Source organism: Bacillus rossius, chromosome 1 (genome assembly GCF_032445375.1).
Source record: "Bacillus rossius redtenbacheri isolate Brsri chromosome 1, Brsri_v3, whole genome shotgun sequence".
NCBI classification, from domain to species: domain Eukaryota; kingdom Metazoa; phylum Arthropoda; class Insecta; order Phasmatodea; family Bacillidae; genus Bacillus; species Bacillus rossius.
The window spans coordinates 285,684,479-285,704,011 of NC_086330.1; the positions used below are offsets into that span (position 1 = coordinate 285,684,479).

Here is a 19,533-nt window from a genome sequence, read left to right on the forward strand (position 1 = left end):
TGTTCTATTGTATTAAATTGACCAGTGTGTGTTAAAGCCAATAACAAATGTACCAATGAGTGGTTTTTGTTCTGGCCAGAACAATTGTCAGAAAAAAATCTGTATCTCCTTAACTTCTGGAGGAACCGTGTTCAAATAATCCATTAGAAGTGAGCACACTTCGTTTGGGCCCTTGTTGGCAGTACCCTCATGATAAAGGTATACCATAGCACTATTTTCCTTTATGTCATGGATGCAGCAAACATTGACTGTTAACTGCCTCATATAGAAAGTCTCTTGAACTGGGATTCGATGCAATTGAATATTTTTCATATAATCCATACAGATGGACAGAACGTGTGGTTCAGTGGTTCAGTGGTTCAGAATATAAAACTTCTTTGCCCTCCTATGAATCATTAGTTACGCTGTTTCACACCTCTTGGCTGCTTCATTTATGTGAGGGCTTTTAATTTTCAGTTTTAACTCCTCACAAGTACAGCAGCAATCTACCTGGGGTTTGCCAAATGATAGAGAAAAGTTTTCATTGAAAAACTTTATGAAAAACTGATAGCTGCAGTTGATTTTAGATGGACTTTACAGACAGTCTAGCATCGAGATATGATTTAGTTGTACCAGTGTATTTTGTGCATTTAACTGGAAAGCTAAGAGTGTGGTTTCTGATTTTTTCCCAAACTTCAGGCGGAAGTGTGTTAGCACTTGATGTTTTCCCTCTTTCATCAACTAGACTTTTGCCGAATAAAGCAAGTTTTCTAATCCTCTTCACTCGTTTATCAGTAATAGCAAAACAATGATAAAAAAGCTTTGTAACATACCTCTCTTTTTTCATGGCCAATAATAACGTAGTATTTGTAAACTTTATCAACATTTCTTGCCCCCTCTCCCTTCTGAGGTCGACGGCGATCAACATCATTTAGGTATATCAATCAGAAATTGAATAAATGAGTCTTGTTGATTTTTTGTGGGCAACTCATGCAAACGTCTTAGCATATAAATAGCTTCATCATCTGAGATCTTCTCAAAACTCTTCATTCTCTGGCATCTGAAAACAAAACAAAAAATATTAGGTATTGATTGTTGGAAAATAAAGGGGATTTATAGTGCATTGAGAAATTTAAGTCTACTAAAAGTAATTCTGTTGATATCAGAAATAAATAAGTACAGTGCCTAATATTCTAATGTATATAACAAATACAAGCTCTAGATAACACTAGTAGTTATAGACCTACCTGCATGGACGTCCTGATGATCTGGCTGGAATAAAATTGCCTTTGGAGGTTAGGTATTCCTCCCCTTTACATCTTGCAGTTATTCTTATACAGTGGACTCTCCCTATAACGATATCCAAGGGACCAGCGATTTTCATCGTTATAGAGAAAGATTGTTATACAGAGAGAAACCTATTTTTAAATCTTGGATGGAGTAGTGTGCTGAAATAAAACACCATATTAAACAGTATAAATACAATATACAGTACTATATTTACATTGTCCACAAACACACATATGTACATATGTAGTAGTAAATTACATATGTATATGAAATGATACAATGATACAGTGTATACAATCATTAGTACATATGTAGTACTCTGTATTTAGAATGTCAAAATACGTACATACATAACACAACAAGACATACAGTTCATACAGTTTATTGGAAGAAGTCTTTTAGCGTCATTTGCCTTTTTTTAGTTTTCCACAGCAATGACCTCACTTTATCTTCTAAACGACCGACATCTTCCGTAGCCACAGGATCATCTTGGTGAGTAAAGAATCTTCTCAGTACTTTAGCAGCCTCCAATGCCTCTTTTGGAGTTGGGACCGGTTCTGGTTCAGGCTCCTCCTCTGGATCAATGTTTTCCTGATCACTATCTTCATCAACACGAACAGAATTCAGGATGTCTTCGTCTGTAACACCCGCTGCTGTAGCCACTTGCCCATCGATGTTTTCAAAATCCAGAAGCTCCTCTTCTGAAAATGTTGTAGGAAGCTCCAGCTGCTGAACCCAAACGGCCAAAGGCAAGTCATCTTCATCATCTGCTGGCTCGGGATCTTTCAGCCATCCTGCATGCTTGAAGGAATGTCTTATGGTCTTATCCGTTACCTCTGCCCATGCCCTACTGACCATTTGTATGGCGTCTAGGATCGTAGGTTTGAAATTCCCATTAGACTCGACGAGTTCCATTAAAAGCCTGCGCCTATAGTGACTTTTCAAACTTTTGATAACACTTTGGTCCATGGGCTGAAGGACACTTGTGGTGTTGGCAGGTAAGAAGCAGAGTTCTATGTTTTCGAGGTTTTCAATCATTGGATGTGCAGGGCAGTTGTCCACCAAAAGCAAGATTTTGTTCCCCTTCAACTCAGAATCCCATTTTCTCAACTCCTCTTCAAAAATTTGAGACGTCATCCAAGCACTTTTGTTTGACTTGTAGGTGACAGGCAGACACTTGATGTTTTTTAAACAACGCGGGTTTCTAGATTTGCCAATCACCAAAAGTTTTCTCTTTACCGATCCTGTCATATTGGCCGCTACCAAAACTGTAATTCTTTCTTTTACAACTTTCCTCCAATACACTTTTCTGATTTGAATTTTAAAGTTTTGTTTGGTGTCAACTTGTAAAATAGACCCGTCTCATCAGCATTAAAAATGTTTTCGGCTGAATAACGAGCCTTAAGATCAGGCCATACCTTTTCTAGCCAGCCATCTGTAGTGTTCCTATCGACGTCACGAGCCTCCCCGTTGATCTGTCCATAATTAATGTTGTGGCGCTGCTTCCACTTGCTCAGCCAACCTTCAGAAGCCTTAAAATCAGGAATGCCAAGCTCTGTTGCATAAAACTCAGCTTTCATTTTTATCAAAGGTCCAGAGAGCGGTATGTTATTTATGCGTTGCTGTTGAAACCACTGCAGAATAGCACGATCTAAGTCTTCATACTGAGGTTTTCGCATTTTCTTTTTATCCCCATGCACATCTGCGTCAAGCCACTTGCGCCTATCCTTCCAAATGGTAGCCACAGTCGATTGGGAAAACCCCGTTCGCCGCACATCAGTTTGTTTTTCACCATTTTCAATTGCTTTAACTAATGACACTTTTTCATCCACGGTGAGCACTTTCCGCTTTCTTGGTAGCATAATGGTTAGAATAAAACTGATAAAACACTCATTAACTTACACGGTGCAGTAAGGTGTACAAAAACAGCTCCGATATGAACAGCCAGGCGTGACGTGGCTAACTGAGTAAACTGACTGAGCTGCTTGGCGCGCGCTCAACTTCCCCACCACTGAACTGCCACCCCCGTGCCGATTAGTGGACTCGACCACCCCCTCGCCCGCCACTGACCTCCCACCCCCGCGCTGACTAGTGGACTCGACCACCCCCTCGCCTAAACACTGGAAATAACCGGTTACGGGCATTGACCTTGAGTCCAACTGGCGATCGCTCGTCAAGTGGTACGACTGGAAATTTGGTTTTATCGTATAGTTTTACTGTATTTTGATTAGTGTTCTAAGTAAATACATCGTTATAGAGAGTGAACGATATCGTTATTTAGAGAGAAAAAATATGTTGTTCTTATGGTAGACCAAACGTTAATGTCAATATCAATCGTTATAGAGAAAGTATCGATATAGGGAGAATCGCTATATGGAGAGTTCACTGTATTTCTTTTCCAAGAAGATGGTGTACTCTTCCTCTTTTTACCTCTTTCTTGTACATTGTCTGTGCCTTCACTTTCTGATGACATTATTTAACAATATCTTCGTATGAAACTTACTAATTTAACGTCATTTAAGAAACAAACTGCACCTTCAACCTTATTTTGTTATAAACATTTTGAATAACAGGTTAGGAAACATAACAGCACAGAATATTTCAATAGTGCGCCGCTACAACAAAAATTCTCAAACTTTATTCCATGCTGTATGGAACAGTGAAATTAATGCTCTGTTACTATGGCAACAGTGCATTGGACTGAAGTCTTTTTGGCTCAGATAAAGTTTCATATTCAAACTGGAATTACAGAAAAAATTATCTGAAGCCCTTTTTGCATGGACCAATTCATTTAGCTGATTCACCATCATTACTCTTAAATATCATTAAAAATAATTGAAAACAGTTTTTCCAGTGAGAAGATTGTATCTATGTCTCTTGAGGTCAACAAATGCATAATCTACCACTGTGCTACTAAGCCTATTGATGATTAAGGAGAATATGTACTGGATTATAATCTTTGTAATGCCAACTATCTTATGTATTTTAAAACTTTTTATTTTAATTTAATTTAATTACTTTTTACTATTACTATTTTAGCTTACCAAATATATTCCAGGGTAGTTTCACTATCATAAAGTTACATTTGGCACACCAAAAACATTTGCTATGCGTCCTATTATTTATGAAAGTGATTATGTGCGGGGCAATACATGGATCTGCCATCTTGCTTACACATTTCTGTTTATCGACTTCCGTTCCATTTTTACGAAATTACTCGTACTAAATGTTGTCTACCGAGACATTTCACACAAGCAGGCAGGCATTTGAGAAAAATACTTTTACTACAGACACACTGTTCAAGAATAGTTAAGACATTTTTGGCAGGTAGATATTCGTAAAAAATTAACGAAATAAATATTTATGCACCATTAGTAAGTCTAGTGACAATAATGAGGAGTCAGTCTAAATGTATGCTGAAGAATCAGTCAAAAAAAAGTCTCTTCTTTTAGTGAAAAAACATAAATAAAATAGCTCATTAATGTATCCACGATAGTGCATAAGGTGTGCAAATACTTCTTTTTTTTCAATTCGAATTTAAGTTGAAGACGAAGATCACTGAATTATTATGTTAATTTAAGAAAAATCCATGGATAACATTTTTGTATTTAATCAGCACAACCTGTGTACCACACAAAATTTAGAAAACAAGTTAGTTAGCAAGCCAACAAACCTTCCCTGCTTGTAAATAAAAACAAAATACTATTGCAAAACCAAAAATAACTTGGTGAAAGCAAATTAACCGTTGTACATTTGAAATGTCAACATACTACGATCATTGCATATAACTAAGCATCTTTTCAAATATCTTGAAAGCAGGCTGTTGTGAAAATTATGCCATTTTTTTTAATGTATATTTTTTGCAAAATGTTCAAAGTTCAAAATAATTTCCATACTTAATGGATAATACAATAAATAATATTCAGAACTCGGTTTCAACTAGCCTGTGTGATACAGACAGTGAGGGCATTTGACCTGAATTAGAGTGAGACAGATAGTGAAATTCTTATTGAAACAGAGCATTTATTGAAATAATTATTTTTATCAAATTAGAGTTAATAGCCTGTTATCCCCACTGTCTGTTTATTATGCAGAGACTATCTGAATTCAATTTTTGAGATTTTAAATATTAGGAATGTATTGAAACAATACTAAAATTAATTTGAAATTAGACAGTCTTGCGAAAAAATACACATTTTTATTTTTAAAAAAGTAGTCAGTGTTGCGCCAATTTTAAACCTTACTTAAATGAGCTATCTTTTATAATAATTTCTAAGTTAGCAAAGAAAATTTTTTACAGTAAGGATAGTAAAAGTTGCCTAGTTATAAATTTTTGCCTCACACATTTACAGAATAAAGAAAAAACAAGTACCACTTAAAAAGTATGTTAAATCACACTAAAACCTAAATACACAAAAAGGTAAACAAACGCCTAGGGCCTTATTCCTCATAAAGGAAGCCAATCGTTAGAATAATATAAAGAGCATGAAATAATGTACAATATCATGATTACAAAACATATTGCAATTTCATGAATACTTTTTAAAAGGAATTAAAAGCTGTATTTATATACCAGAAAACCTAACTATAGTTCTGAAAAATGAGACAACGTAATAAATTGTTAATTAACCAGTAACCATTGGAAAGGTTTACAAATTATTTATTATTATTATTATTATTATTATTATTATTAGTGAATGTGTTTGTATAATTATTGTTTATTAATATGCTTATGTAAATTATATGTTAGGGAATCTAGTTAGCTAGCAACCTTTCATCACAGTTGATATAACTTAATATCGGTCTTCTATTTAATTTGATGGATTTGTGGTTTCACAGGTTTACTTCAATAGTTGACTATTTCCTTTCAAAACGTAATAACACTTTCTGTATATTCCTCTCTGGGTTATGTAGAAATATAGCTACCTCAGTAATATGTTTTATCCAAAGTTTCTCTTAGCTTTGTTGCTCTTAGCAGGCTTAGTAAAGTTAATGAGAAGATGTCTGTCAGAAAGCAAGCCTTGAGAAAGGTGTCCTCCGTGCATGGGGCGATTCTGAGTCTTAAGAATCTCGCACGAAGGACAAGAAGACGTTCGCGACAGCCGCAATTTCAGTTCCATCTTTCACACAAAGTCAAAATTAGGACATCTGCAATGTTATTCATCAGAGGTAAGAAGATGCAATGAACTGAACGTGAACTTCCGTGTCGCGTGATTTTTGTCTTCGGTGCATCCCGAATTGGATGCCTTGCCAATTCATCGCTGCTGTTGGAGCTCGATTTTCTCGACCTTGGCGGACCATGCCACTTAGTTGGCGTTTGCAGCACCTGGGGTCTATGTACTTTGGAGACTCTGAACTATGAGATCTTCGGCTGTAGTATTTAAGCATTCATTCTTTCAGCCGCCTGTCGACTATGATTTCCACCCAGTAGTTTTAGGGAGGTGTTCAGCTACTGCTTTACCGACGATCGAGAGTCTTCTGCACACCATCTGTTTAGTATATCAACGAACCGTTTGTAGGTCATCAATCGTCCTGGACCTTTCTTTTTTATGACCACACACACCGGATATGGGTTGCTTGTTAATGTGTACAAACTATTTTATATTTTAAATCGTAATATCAAAGTAAGAATTTGATAATGATTAACTTTATGTTGTGTTATAGTAAATGAAGTAATTGAAGTAATTTCAAGACAGTCAAGTTTAAGTTCTGTATCATTAAGAATAATAGAACGTAACTGATTTTGACTTGTTTTTGTATTATTTGCACTATAACCTTCAAAACAGTATTAATATAGTAAAGTCCAAAGTAATTATTAAAGAGATTAAAATAAGTACATTCATGCGTAACCATTGGTCATATGATAACACAGTCCTGTTATGTACATAGATGATACACTAATACATACATTTATAACGGTTTGTTATATACAAAATAAACAGTTCAACGCCAATTGTAATTTTGTTGTTTTTATTTTTTCTTACTAGGATGCACAGACGAATCCAAACACTTCCAAAAGAGGTTGCTCACTCATTCCACATACATATGCCCGTCGAGAAATGCTCGTAGTTCGCGTGATGCGAATTAACGAAAAAATAGCATCCTTCAGTAATGTTTTTACTAGTACACGAAATTAGTGCGGCCTTAAACGTGGCCGCACCCAGCGAAAACGAACTTCACTACGAGCCGAACGCCGACGAAGGTGGCCGCAATTTCTAAATAAGTATTGTTCGAAAGAAAATAAAACATATTAGGTTGAATTAATACTCAGCCTGGCTCGGACCACCAACGTTAAATTATCCATTAGCAAATTACATCATAATTTGGCGAGAAGCCACCGAACGCGACCTACTGGTGCAGCGATCGACAGACGACTACTGATGAACTCATTACACGTCTCCTCCACGCAGGGAGTAGACGTAACATGACCTCACCGACCAATCACACGCACGCTTCATTCACACTCACAGATACAAGCCAATCACAGAACAAATTACAATACATGAAAAAACCCTGTACACACACAACTCTGGGCTTCCCCTGATCTATCTCTTTTCAATTTCACATTGAAATCGGGGACTCCCATTCTCGTTCTCTTCCCCACACCGTGAGAGAGCAGTTATCACTCAGTTCCCACGCAGGGGGGAAATTACCGTCTTTATCTCGGTTGGCGGAGAAGCACTGTTTCTTTCTCACTCCCACTTACAGGCCTCTCATGCCTCTCTTTCTATCCATCACACCAGACACAGTCCCATGTTCTAGAATCATTCCACACGTTAATGAACACTACAAACAGCAATTATAATACAAATTACTTCACAAAATTAAAATCATTTAGAAATAACCTGAAAAAGTAGGCCTAAACAGGCAAAAATCTAGTACAGCGGCTCATTTGTGAATAATTACATAAAAAATAGTAATGATTAATAATGTCTAATAAAATACAAAATACCTTCTTAAAACACAAAGCAAGTGCAAACATCAACCCTAAAATACATGAAAACGGTAAAATATAATTAGAAAGATTTTTTTAAGAAATATTTATATGCATAAAAAATAGTTTAAAAGAAAATTATTTATCTTGGAGGGCAGGGTCTTGCAACGCTACATAACCCCCCCAACTTTTCAATTAAATTAACACTACATTTAATTGAAAAGTTACAAAAGTGAAAAACTAATCTGTACAAAATAAATACAATCACATCCTGAGAAATAAATGCATCCAGTAATTAAAACCCTTGTTTATATATTAATTCAAAAAATGTTGTTACTTAAAAATTGTAATATCAATTCCTTGTCAAAAAGCCAAAAATTTGAAAACATCTCTCTTACTACAAAGTGTCAACAACTCTTAACAAATGGTTATCTCCCTCTCATCAGTGCATAATACAAGTTACTTTGAAACTGGTTTCTCTACAAGCTTCAAGCAGACACCCCCTGGTCAACGAAGAATTTTCAACAACAACAAAAAACTCTGAACAACTTACTTTCACAGCCGTGGAAACCTCAACACCAGCTGCAATAAACTCCAAGAATTTACAATAACTTCAGGAATTACGTCTCCATGACCACCTTAACGACGAATACAAAAACTTCAAAACCTCAAAGACGACGACAAATAACCTCAAAACAAATTATCTCCTTTAAAACCCATTAAAAACCGCTGTTACCATTATTCTCTGCTGCTTATGACAAACTCCTCAAATCTCATGGAACAACCACTTTAACGCACAAATTAACCAATATCTCCACTCTTCATATCTGCACTAACAAAAACTTGACAATACTATTACTTCAAAACTGTTGACACAAAATTTTCCTAAATTCCATCAAAAAAAAATAACTTCTAAAATTTTAAGACACTTTACAATACCTCTATCGTAACTTCAACCACTGGATCACTTATTTCAAATTTATAACTAGTCTGCTCAACCTTGATAACCCATGAACTATTAACTTCTAATAAATGTATCAACTTAAGACACTGAAACTTACATAGTAAACTTTCCACCACAAATACAACTCCAAAAAACATTAAATTAGTTATGTGAAACTTCGAAACTTTTTACATGACCTCATAGTCTTTACACCAAATACACACAAACTTAATTCTGCATCAACACACTGAATTTCCATTTGTTGACATTATTTACTTACATTTCTTAGTATCATTAACCATTATATAAAAAAATACACAAAAACATCATTATCACACATAAAAAATATACAGTTCTTTTCCTCCAACTTCCTTCTCTATCATACCTAGCTCCTGAGCTAGCCGAAAGGTAAGGGGTGCCCAACTAAAACCCTTTTAGCTGCTAGTCAGCTTGGCTAACCTTTTTCCAAATTACACAAAAAATACACCAAGGTTATTCCAACCTCCTCTATCATTCCTTCCTAACTCCTGAGCTAGCCGAAAGGTAAGGGACGCTCAATTACAACCCTTTTAGCTGCTAGTCAGCTCGGCTAACCTATTATATATAACAAATACATACAGTCCTTCCAACTCTCTTCATCTTTCCTAGCTCCCGAGCTAGCCGAAAGGTAAGGGGCGCTCAATTACAACCCTTTTAGCTGCTAGTCAGCTCGGCTAACCTATTATACATAACAAATACATACAGTCCTTCCAACTCTCTTCATCTTTCCTAGCTCCCGAGCTAGCCGAAAGGTAAGGGGCGCTCAATTACAACCCTTTTAGCTGCTAGTCAGCTCGGCTAACCTATTACCAAATTATACAAAAATTACACAAATATACACTGCACTTGTCATTACACATCAAATTTTATGCTTTACATACCGTACTTAAATTTCCACAAAACAACAAGTTGACAATTTTATAGTCATGGCATGACAAATACTTCATTAAGATACAGACGTATGTTTCTATTCTTCAAAAACAAATTACATGAACAAATGCCCTTCCTTAGGTTTCAAACAATATCTCCCCTTTCAGCAACAACACATATATAAACATAGAAAAGGGGTGGGAGCGACCAAGGAGAAGGGACACACCCTTGCAAAAAAAAACATCTGACTCCATGCCGGAAACATATTTAAAATTAACCTCCTGGCCCCCCAGCTGCCTCACAAACCACATTACACAAAAAAAAAAAAACATCTGCTGCTTATTTAGGACAAACGAAAAAATTCACCTGAACTCTAGACATCATGAACACACACCTGCTTCTGTAGCTTCAAAACTCGACGACTGTTATTCATTAACGTTTAGTATTACATTTCATACCTTTAATATAGGATGTTGTCACCCTGACATTCAATCCAAAACAAACATTTATCATTACAAATGTATGGCACTTTCATTTAAAATATTTAACCATTTCAAAATTATATCATTTTCCCAAAAACATAACTCATACTAAATTTCAGTTAACATCTTCCCATGACACAACATTAAAAAAACCAAACATTACCCAAGTGCAATGAAATTCTCACAATGTAAAGCATTTCTTCACATAATATTTAGTAACTGTCTGCTCAAAAAGAATTCATACTATTATTACTATTATTGTTTCAAAACAGAAACTATTCACATTAACTTCGATGTATTTATCTTTCTTCTCTATAAGAATCTTGTAAAAAATTGCTGTTATAACATTACTTGTGCATTCCTATATTATCCTATAACTATTCTTCAAAAAATACAAAAACTCTACAAAATACCAAACATTATTAAAAAGTATACAATTCAAAAAATAAAAAAAACTGAAAAACATTAAAAAAAAAATGGCAAAAGTTGCAAAAAATTTAAAAAACATCAAAAACCACAAAACTGGATTTGACTACACCCCTCCATCTAGGCAGTGGGCCAAACAAGTCTACACACACTGTTTCCAGATTTTGCATCACTCCTTTACATTTATCATGTCTTTCTTCTGCCTTTGAACAGAACAAAAAACTGTTTACTATCTCGGCGATAGTTTTATACACATGCTTCCACACAAAAAACCTCTTACCATGTTGCACAGTTTTTCTCACATGGATCAGTGCGAAAATGTTAGTTTGTAACATATTCGGTACACAAAACCCACATCTTCGTACATTACTGCTTATATTTTGACAAAATTTCCCTTTTATCATTTCTCCGCAATCTGTAAAACTCAATTCACTGAATACTTCCTCATCAAATTCATCCTTAAGTGTATTTGAGAATGCTTTCATCTCATTCTCCACTCTTTCCATCTGTTTACACAAACTCCTGATCCTGTGTATTACCTCTGAATTTACTAATTTTTTCAACTACATTGTCCAAACATTCCCTGTTTCCCTCATCTAGGAATTTTTCACATTCATTCTCAATGTTTACCTGCTCATGTACATCATGTACAATAACTTCAACATTTTCTTTTGACACTATTATTTCCCTTTCACATTTTCCTACATTTGCTTCATTTGCACATTCATCTACTTTGTTCGTACACGTGGCGATCTCGAAGTCTGGCAATGAGGTCCTGAAGTCCCTCGTTGAGACAAGCCTGAAGTTCCATGGTGACTTGGGTCACTCTGTCCCGCGATGTACCGCTTTCCGCCGTATCTCTGGAACACTTCACTCGCTGAAACAGCCCGTTGTCTCTTGCCGCATTCGCCGCTCAGCTGCGCCGAAAGTTCTGGATTCACTTCGTCGTTTTCTTCTAAACTGTTCAATATTAGTCGTAAATTTTTCGTCTTTTGAGGTTATCGTATTCACAAACTGTTTTAAGAATGTATATATTTTTCTTCTTTGCTGCCGAAATGTCCGTCTTAATCTCAGGGTCGTGTCCAAATTCAAGCCGCGCGGCCGGGCGCCAAATATAACGGTTTGTTATATACAAAATAAAAAGTTCAACGCCAATTGTAATTTTGTTGTTTTTATTTTTTCATACTAGGATGCACAGACGAATCCAAACACTTCCAAAAGAGGTTGCTCACTCATTCCATATACATATACCCGTCGAAAAATGCTGGTAGTTCGCGTGATGCGAATTAACGAAAAAATAGCGTCCTTCAGTAATGTTTTTACTAGTACACGAAATTAGTGCGGCCTTAAACGTGGCCGCACCCAGCGAAAACGAACTTCGCTACGAGCCGAACGCCGACGAAGGTGGCCGCAATTTCTAAATAAGTATTGTTCGAAAGAAAATAAAACAAATTAGGTTGACTTAATACTCGGCCTGGCTCGGACCACCAACGTTAAATTATCCATTAGCAAATTACATCATAATTTGGCGAGAAGCCACCGAACGCGACTTACTGGGGCAGCGATCGACAGACGACTACTGATGAACTCATGACACGTCTCCTCCACGCAGGGAGTAGACGTCACATGACCTCACCGACCAATCACACGCACGCTTCATTCACACTCACAGATACAAGCCAATCACAGAACAAATTACAATACATGAAAAAACCCTGTACACACACAACTCTGGGCTTCCCCTGATCTATCTCTTTTCAATTTCACATCGAAATCGGGGACTCCCATTCTCGTTCTCTTCCCCACACCGTGAGAGAGCAGTTATCACTCAGTTCCCACGCAGGGGGGAAATTACCGTTTTATCTCGGTTGGCGGGGAATCACTGTTTCTTTCTCACTCCCACTTACAGGCCTTTCATGCCTCTCTTTCTATCCATCACACCAGACACAGTCCCATGTTCTAGAATCATTCCACACGTTAATGAACACTACAAACAGCAATTATAATACAAATTACTTTACAAAATTAAAATCATTTAGAAATAACCTGAAAAAGTAGGCCTAAACAGGCAAAAATCTAGTACAGCGGCTCATTTGTGAATACGTAATTACATAAAAAATAGTAATGATTAAAAATGTCTAATAAAATACAAAGTACCTTCTTAAAACACAAAGCAAGTGCAAACATCAACCCTAAAATACATGAAAATGGTAAAATATAATTAGAAAGATTTTTTTAAGAAATATTTACATGCATAAAAAATAGTTTAAAAGAAAATTATTTATCTTGGAGGGCAGGGTCTTGCAACGCTACACATTTTACTATTTTATTTTTCTTCTCCTCTCTGGTGTTGACAGTATTTCGATTGTTAGAATTACTCTAGCTGGGGCAAAACTAGGTTGTAGCTATAGAAGTATTTGAAGCAGCAATCAACACTCAAAAACCTTTTAACAAGTGGGGACGGCAGTAACCTGAGTTGTTACTAGTTGCACGTTAGCAGACGGAGGTGACTTTTGCGTGTGCTGCAGGTGCTGATCCCGCCCAAGGACCTGATGTTCCGGCTGAAGGACGAGTGTGAGTCGATGCGGTCGATCCTCGACCAGGTCAAGTACCGCACCGAGTGGATCAAGTACCAAGAGGCACAGCGACGCAAGGAGGAAGAAGAGCTGGAGAAAGAGCGAGGTGAGTGGCTGGAGTTCTCACGGTCCTCACAAGCTATTCTTTTTCCATTCTGTAGTTTATAAGCCTTTAAGAAGTTACTGAATTCTTTTATGGTGATGGTAAGGTTTGAGGAGTAAAGAGGGGAATGAAGGTGCGTTTGTCAGACACCCATGGACACATTCAAAGAGGGAGGGGACATATTTGAAAGGCACTAGGACATGATCTGGAGGTAAAAGTGGAAATTAATGTCTTTGAAAAGTTTCTGCAGGGTGTTAGCAGTTAAGGGGTAGTTTAGGGAAGGAGAAAATTAAAGAGGGAAAAACCCTGCACTTAATTTTGCACCATCCACTCTTCATTTTGTGTTCAATCAATGAATGAATAAAGGTCCAATGTCCTGGCAAAAATTTTACATGATCTTTAAATTGTGTTTGTGGCAAATAGTGATTGTTAAGTATTTTTTGTCCTATAATTTGTTGTGGGTTCTTACATAAATGTTATATGAGTAATAGTTATACAGTAGCTATAGAAAAGTGCCTAGCATTCACAAACATTTCCAAAATTGTCTTTTTACTTTTACTGATAAACGTTTATTTTTGTGTACCTTTGTCAAAACTATTCAAGAGTTAAAATATACAATTTCAAACCTGATAATAATACTAATATGAGTTTATAATATTTCTTTCATTTTCATTTAATATCAGTTGCATAAGGCATTCAAGATTTTGAAAACTCTTAAAAATACGACCAAAATCCTGTAAGAACCTTGTTCGCAAGTTTCGATGTTGTGAGAAATGCATTGAGAGCTGTGTTTTCGTCCAACGCCAGTGCCCAACATTTTGGCAGCTGTAGTTTCGTAGATGTGTGGCCTATTTGATGAGGCTCAGCTAATTGTCATGTAACATGTCTGTGAAGAGCTAGGCTGTCACAAATGTCGACTACAATCATCAGTGTCTTCTGAGGACCAATGTGCATGCAAACTGTAGCAGCTAGCCACTAACGTGCCTGGTTCCGATGGTGAGATATTAATCTTATTGGTCCCACCTGTAAGACCAGTGCTGCCAACGTTTGGGCACACCTAATACTCTATCAGTAATCACATTTATGCATACAATAATAATAAAACATGCGTAAAACAAAGTTTACGCCAAAAACTGGACTTTACAAAAAAATTAACTCTCCCTCCTATACAGTAACATGCTGATGCATTCATTAAATAATTTTAAAAAGAACATGGTTTTGTAAACAATTTCATTTTGAAAAGCTAAAATGAGTTTCAGGAATTATATTTATTTGAAGTTCTTTACAAAATGTTAACATTAACATACTAATAAGTATGTGAGCTAGCCATATTTATAGTACAATATTATGTTTAACCCAATCAAATTTATTTTTTTGTATACGTAAGTAATAAATAAATAACACTTCATAGTTCCGTAACAGGACGTCTAAACCAGTAATAATTACAGAAAATCTGTATATCTGGGGAGCCTTGCCCTCAGCTATCATAGAATCTCAGTTGGTATTTATGGTTTTTGTGAATATAGAAAAATTTATATATAAAGAGGAAATGTAGTTTAATTAAAATAAAAATTCAACTGTGATAACTTTGAAGTTTACTGTATCTATTGTTTTATTTTTTATTTCAATATATTCTATTACCATTCTGTTCAAATTTATACTTTGAACATGTATAATCATAAATAAAATGTTTGGATTCTGGAAACTTAGTTCGTGAAACTTTTAAGTTAAATACATAGTTAATATATTTCTTAAATTTCGTTTGCAAAATTAATTTTTTACTCTTTACTGAGATATAGAGTCAAGGGATGGATTTGAGTTACTGTTTGTGATTTGAATTTGAGAAAATTGTATTTTGACCCATTGCTAGTTTTAATGTAAATATTTATGTATTTAAGTGGGTTAATGCAACAATAAGTAAAAATCACATCATAGAGATTTCAATATCATGAAAGTGTCAGATAAATAACACCTATTTTTATGACTTGATGTAAGCTTTTGAACATATGCCATTGCTAAGCACATGTATGTCTGTAGAAGAAAACTACAAAAAACCAAAAGACAAAAAACAGAAATTAAGCAAAAATTGCTGTTGTCAGCAGGATATATACACCAAATAATATTCCATAACAGGAATATGGTCAACAAACAAAGAAAAATGGACTAAGAGAACGAAAAAAAACCCACAAATGATGAATTGAACCCCAAAAAAGTTCAGCACAACAGTTGGAACGAGACAAAAACACAACAAACGAAAAGACGAAACAAACACAATAGTTTTCCAAAACAGAAACAAGCCAGCACAGCAGTTGAAACGAGACAAAAACACAACAAAACAAAAATACGAAACAAACAATAGTTTTCTAAAACAGAAACAAGCGACATTTCGGGAACTGCTATCTGCTCCCGTCCTCAGGCAGAGACGACGCACATGGTACGAAAACACAGGTGCGTCTGAGTAGTTTTTTTTTACTTACTTACTTACTTACTTACTTACTTACTTACTTACTTACTTACTTACTTACTTACTTACTTACTTACTTACTTACTTACTTACTTACTTACTTACTTACTTACTTGTTTGCTTGAGTCCTGTGCCAGCTCTCGTGTAGAGTGCCGCCCAGAGACTCGTGCATTTTGATTTGGAGTACCTGGTCCACTGGACCTTTACCTCCTGCCTAATCTGAGTAGGGGCTGGAAAAATGAGGGTATTTTATCAGAGAATGGACTACATCTTGCTCAGCCAATGGCAGACAAGCTGTCTCCCCATTGGCTGTGCACCATGGAGTTAAAGCAGATTGGTTATGGTAGGTTGAGTATTGGCTATTGTTTTGTGCTGCAGGGATGTTTCTCTCTTAATCAAAGGGATCCACATATTTTTTAATTCAATGCTCTGCTGGCTGAAAATATTTTTTTTTGTTAATAATGAAGGCTGATTCTTTGATTTTCCTTTTTATTTTATCGGGTTCCTGTATGAGTGGTGTGGAGTCTTCCCAGAGAATTTTGTGGCTATTTTCCCATGTACGTTCAGCAAGTCTGGATTTTAGGGTTTCACCCTTCTTGCAATTGTTTTTGTGTTCTTTGATTCGGGTGGATAGAGCTCTGCCAGTTTCACCTACGTACATGTGGCCACATTCACAGGGGATCTGATACACACAGTTGTGGGTTTGTAATTTTTCTGTGGCTGGTTTCACCTTTGTAACAATACTTTTAATAGTATATTTAGAATGGAATGCTGTTTTAAGTCCATATTTGTTTCCCAGACGCCTGGGAAACTGTTGTGCTGAACTTTTTTGGGGTTCAATTCATCATTTGTGGGTTTTTTTCGTTCTCTTAGTCCATTTTTCTTTGTGTTTCTTTGTTTGTTGACCATATTCCTTTACGGAAATTTATGTGGTGTATATATCCTGTTGACAACATCAATTTTTGCTTAATTTGTGTTTTTTGTATTTTGGTTTTTTGTAGTTTTCTTCTACAGACATACATGTGCTTAGCAATGGCGTATGTCCAAAAGCTTACATCAAGTCATGCACTCCCATTGCACAAATCTTTCAAAGATAATACCTATTTTTATTTAATATTTTTCTTATATTATTGTAAACAAGTGTCACTTCTGAGTGAAGCAGCTTGGTTCTCAAGATATTCATTATTCGTCAGGGGAAATTGCGTGGAGGTTTTTTTGGGTGGAATAGTTGGTACATGCTGTGGCTGTTAATTTTAGTGGATGCAGCCTTAATCAAAGAATTTATTAGTTTCAAGGCAGCATTCATTAAGAAACTACCTGTGAAAGGATGGACAAATTCTTTTCAAATGCACACAACCTGATATCAACAAAGAATTACTTTTCTACAATAATTTTTATTTATAAATTTTTTAATTTTCTTTTCAATTTTTACAGTTCAAGATGGTAATATGACAACAATATAGTATCAACTGTCTCGGTGATTGACTATTGTTAATGTGTACTGAAAAGGTAGAGCTACAAACTCCACGATGGATCCACTAAAGGATAGATCCTTTCACGAAAGCTGCATCTGCAATTATGTAAGGATCCTTGGAATTGCAGTAAATCCCTCTTAAGAAAATATCCTGTATAATAAGTTTTAAAAATTTAGCACTTGACATATTAACATTAAGACAAACAACTATATGTTTTTAATAAGCTATCCTTTATTATAAGTCTCAATTTATAAGTACCATGAGAAACTTCAAATGGGGATTGACTGTACTCTTCAGATGGTCAGTTGATAGTTGACGTCCTTTGAGATTCACCTTTATAAGATCCTTTAGGGTTAAGTAGGTGTTCAGAAACAGGATGTGTGCTTGCTCAGTGGCCTACGCTCAGATCGACTGGCATGACTTCGTCGTGGTGGAGACGGTCGACTACCAGCCCTTCGAGCAGGGGAACTTCCCGCCACCGACCACGCCGGACGAGGTCGGAGCCAGGGTGCTCATGCAGGTGGGTGGGCACCTCCACATTCCCCAGTCATTTGTTGGATTGTTTTGTTTTCAAGCACTGTTACTAAGTAGAAGATCTTATGGTTAGAGCCCATGAAAAATGGTAAATAAAACTGCCTGATTTCGGTAAATAAACTATAGGATTGCGGTGCTATATTTCGGTAAAAAAAAAGTATTTCGGTGGTATATTTTGGTAAAAAAATTTTTTTTGTTAAATGAGTGTATTTGTTCTACTAATTATTTAATTTCATGATACACACACAAAGCTGTACATGATAGATTCCTGCGTAAGTGGAAATGTTATCTAGTAGATTATATACATGTTATGTTAATACACTTAGATAATTGTTCACGAAAATCCGGTTACCAACGTCTACACACGTACACACGCGCCGCCATGTTTTCAACTGACCAGCATGCCACACGATAGTCTGTACCAATAAAAAAGGGACACCAACATTATAAAAAAAAACATAACTAAGGCGTGAACATTCCGCCCACAAACAAAATTATTTTTGTTCTAATAGCTAAAGTTGTCCAGGGATGGCGGTAGAAGTCTTCAAGGCTTGCTTGGTAGGGGACAGAGCTTTGACACAGGTCGAACCAAGTCTCCGTGGGTTGTTTTTACTGTAACAACTCTGACGACGCCATCCTTACCTGGATGGACAGCACTCACTCGTCCAAATCGCCATTTTAATGCTGGTAGGTTAGGTTCTTTAAGAATAACCGTCTGCCCTTCCTTGATGTGGACAGTGGGAACATTCCACTTCAAACGTTGATGGAGCATATGGAGGTACTCGTATCACCATTGTTTCCAAATAGCTTGGTAATACTGAGTGATCAGCTCCCAGCGATTGAGTCGAGAGGGTGCACAGTCCGTTAAGTTTGCTTCTGGAACACTGACAAGCGGTGCTCCTGTTAAAAAGTGTCCTGGAGTCAAGACATCAAGTTCTCCAGGATCAGTAGACAGGGGACATAGGGGTCTGGAGTTTAATATAGCTGAAATCTGAGCAAACAAGGTGCCTAATTCTTCGAAGGTAAGAGTTGTCTTACCTACCACTCGCTTCAGGTGCTGTTTCACAGACTTGATGCCAGCTTCCCATAGCCCACCAAAGTTGGGACTGAGAGGTGGGTTGAAATGCCATTCAATGTTATTGGCTGCCATATAGGCCTGAACATGAGGATCCTTTTCGGCCTGGAACAGCTGGCGGTAGGAATCCTGAATATGGCGATGAGCAGCAACAAAATTGGTACCGTTGTCACTGTAGACATGTGAGGGCAATCCTCGTAGTGCAGTAATCGTTTTAATGTGGCTAGGAAGGCGCCAGCAGTCAGATCGGTTACCAATTCCAGATGTACTGCTCGAGTCGACATGCAGACAAAAAGACATAAGTACGTCTTGTAAGCTTGGCTATTGCGCAGTCGCATGGGCT

General features: G+C 36.5%; 1 protein-coding gene across 1 annotated transcript in view; it reads left to right on the plus strand.

The window, feature by feature from the left end:
- Positions 1–19,533, plus strand: part of LOC134527684 (splicing factor 3A subunit 1) — a 150,527-nt gene that overhangs the window by 32,268 nt on the left and 98,726 nt on the right. The window contains exons 5-6 of the mRNA XM_063360589.1: positions 13,492–13,645; positions 17,974–18,101. Of these exons, the coding sequence (XP_063216659.1) occupies positions 13,492–13,645; positions 17,974–18,101 (282 nt within the window). The remainder of the gene's footprint in view (positions 1–13,491; positions 13,646–17,973; positions 18,102–19,533) is intronic.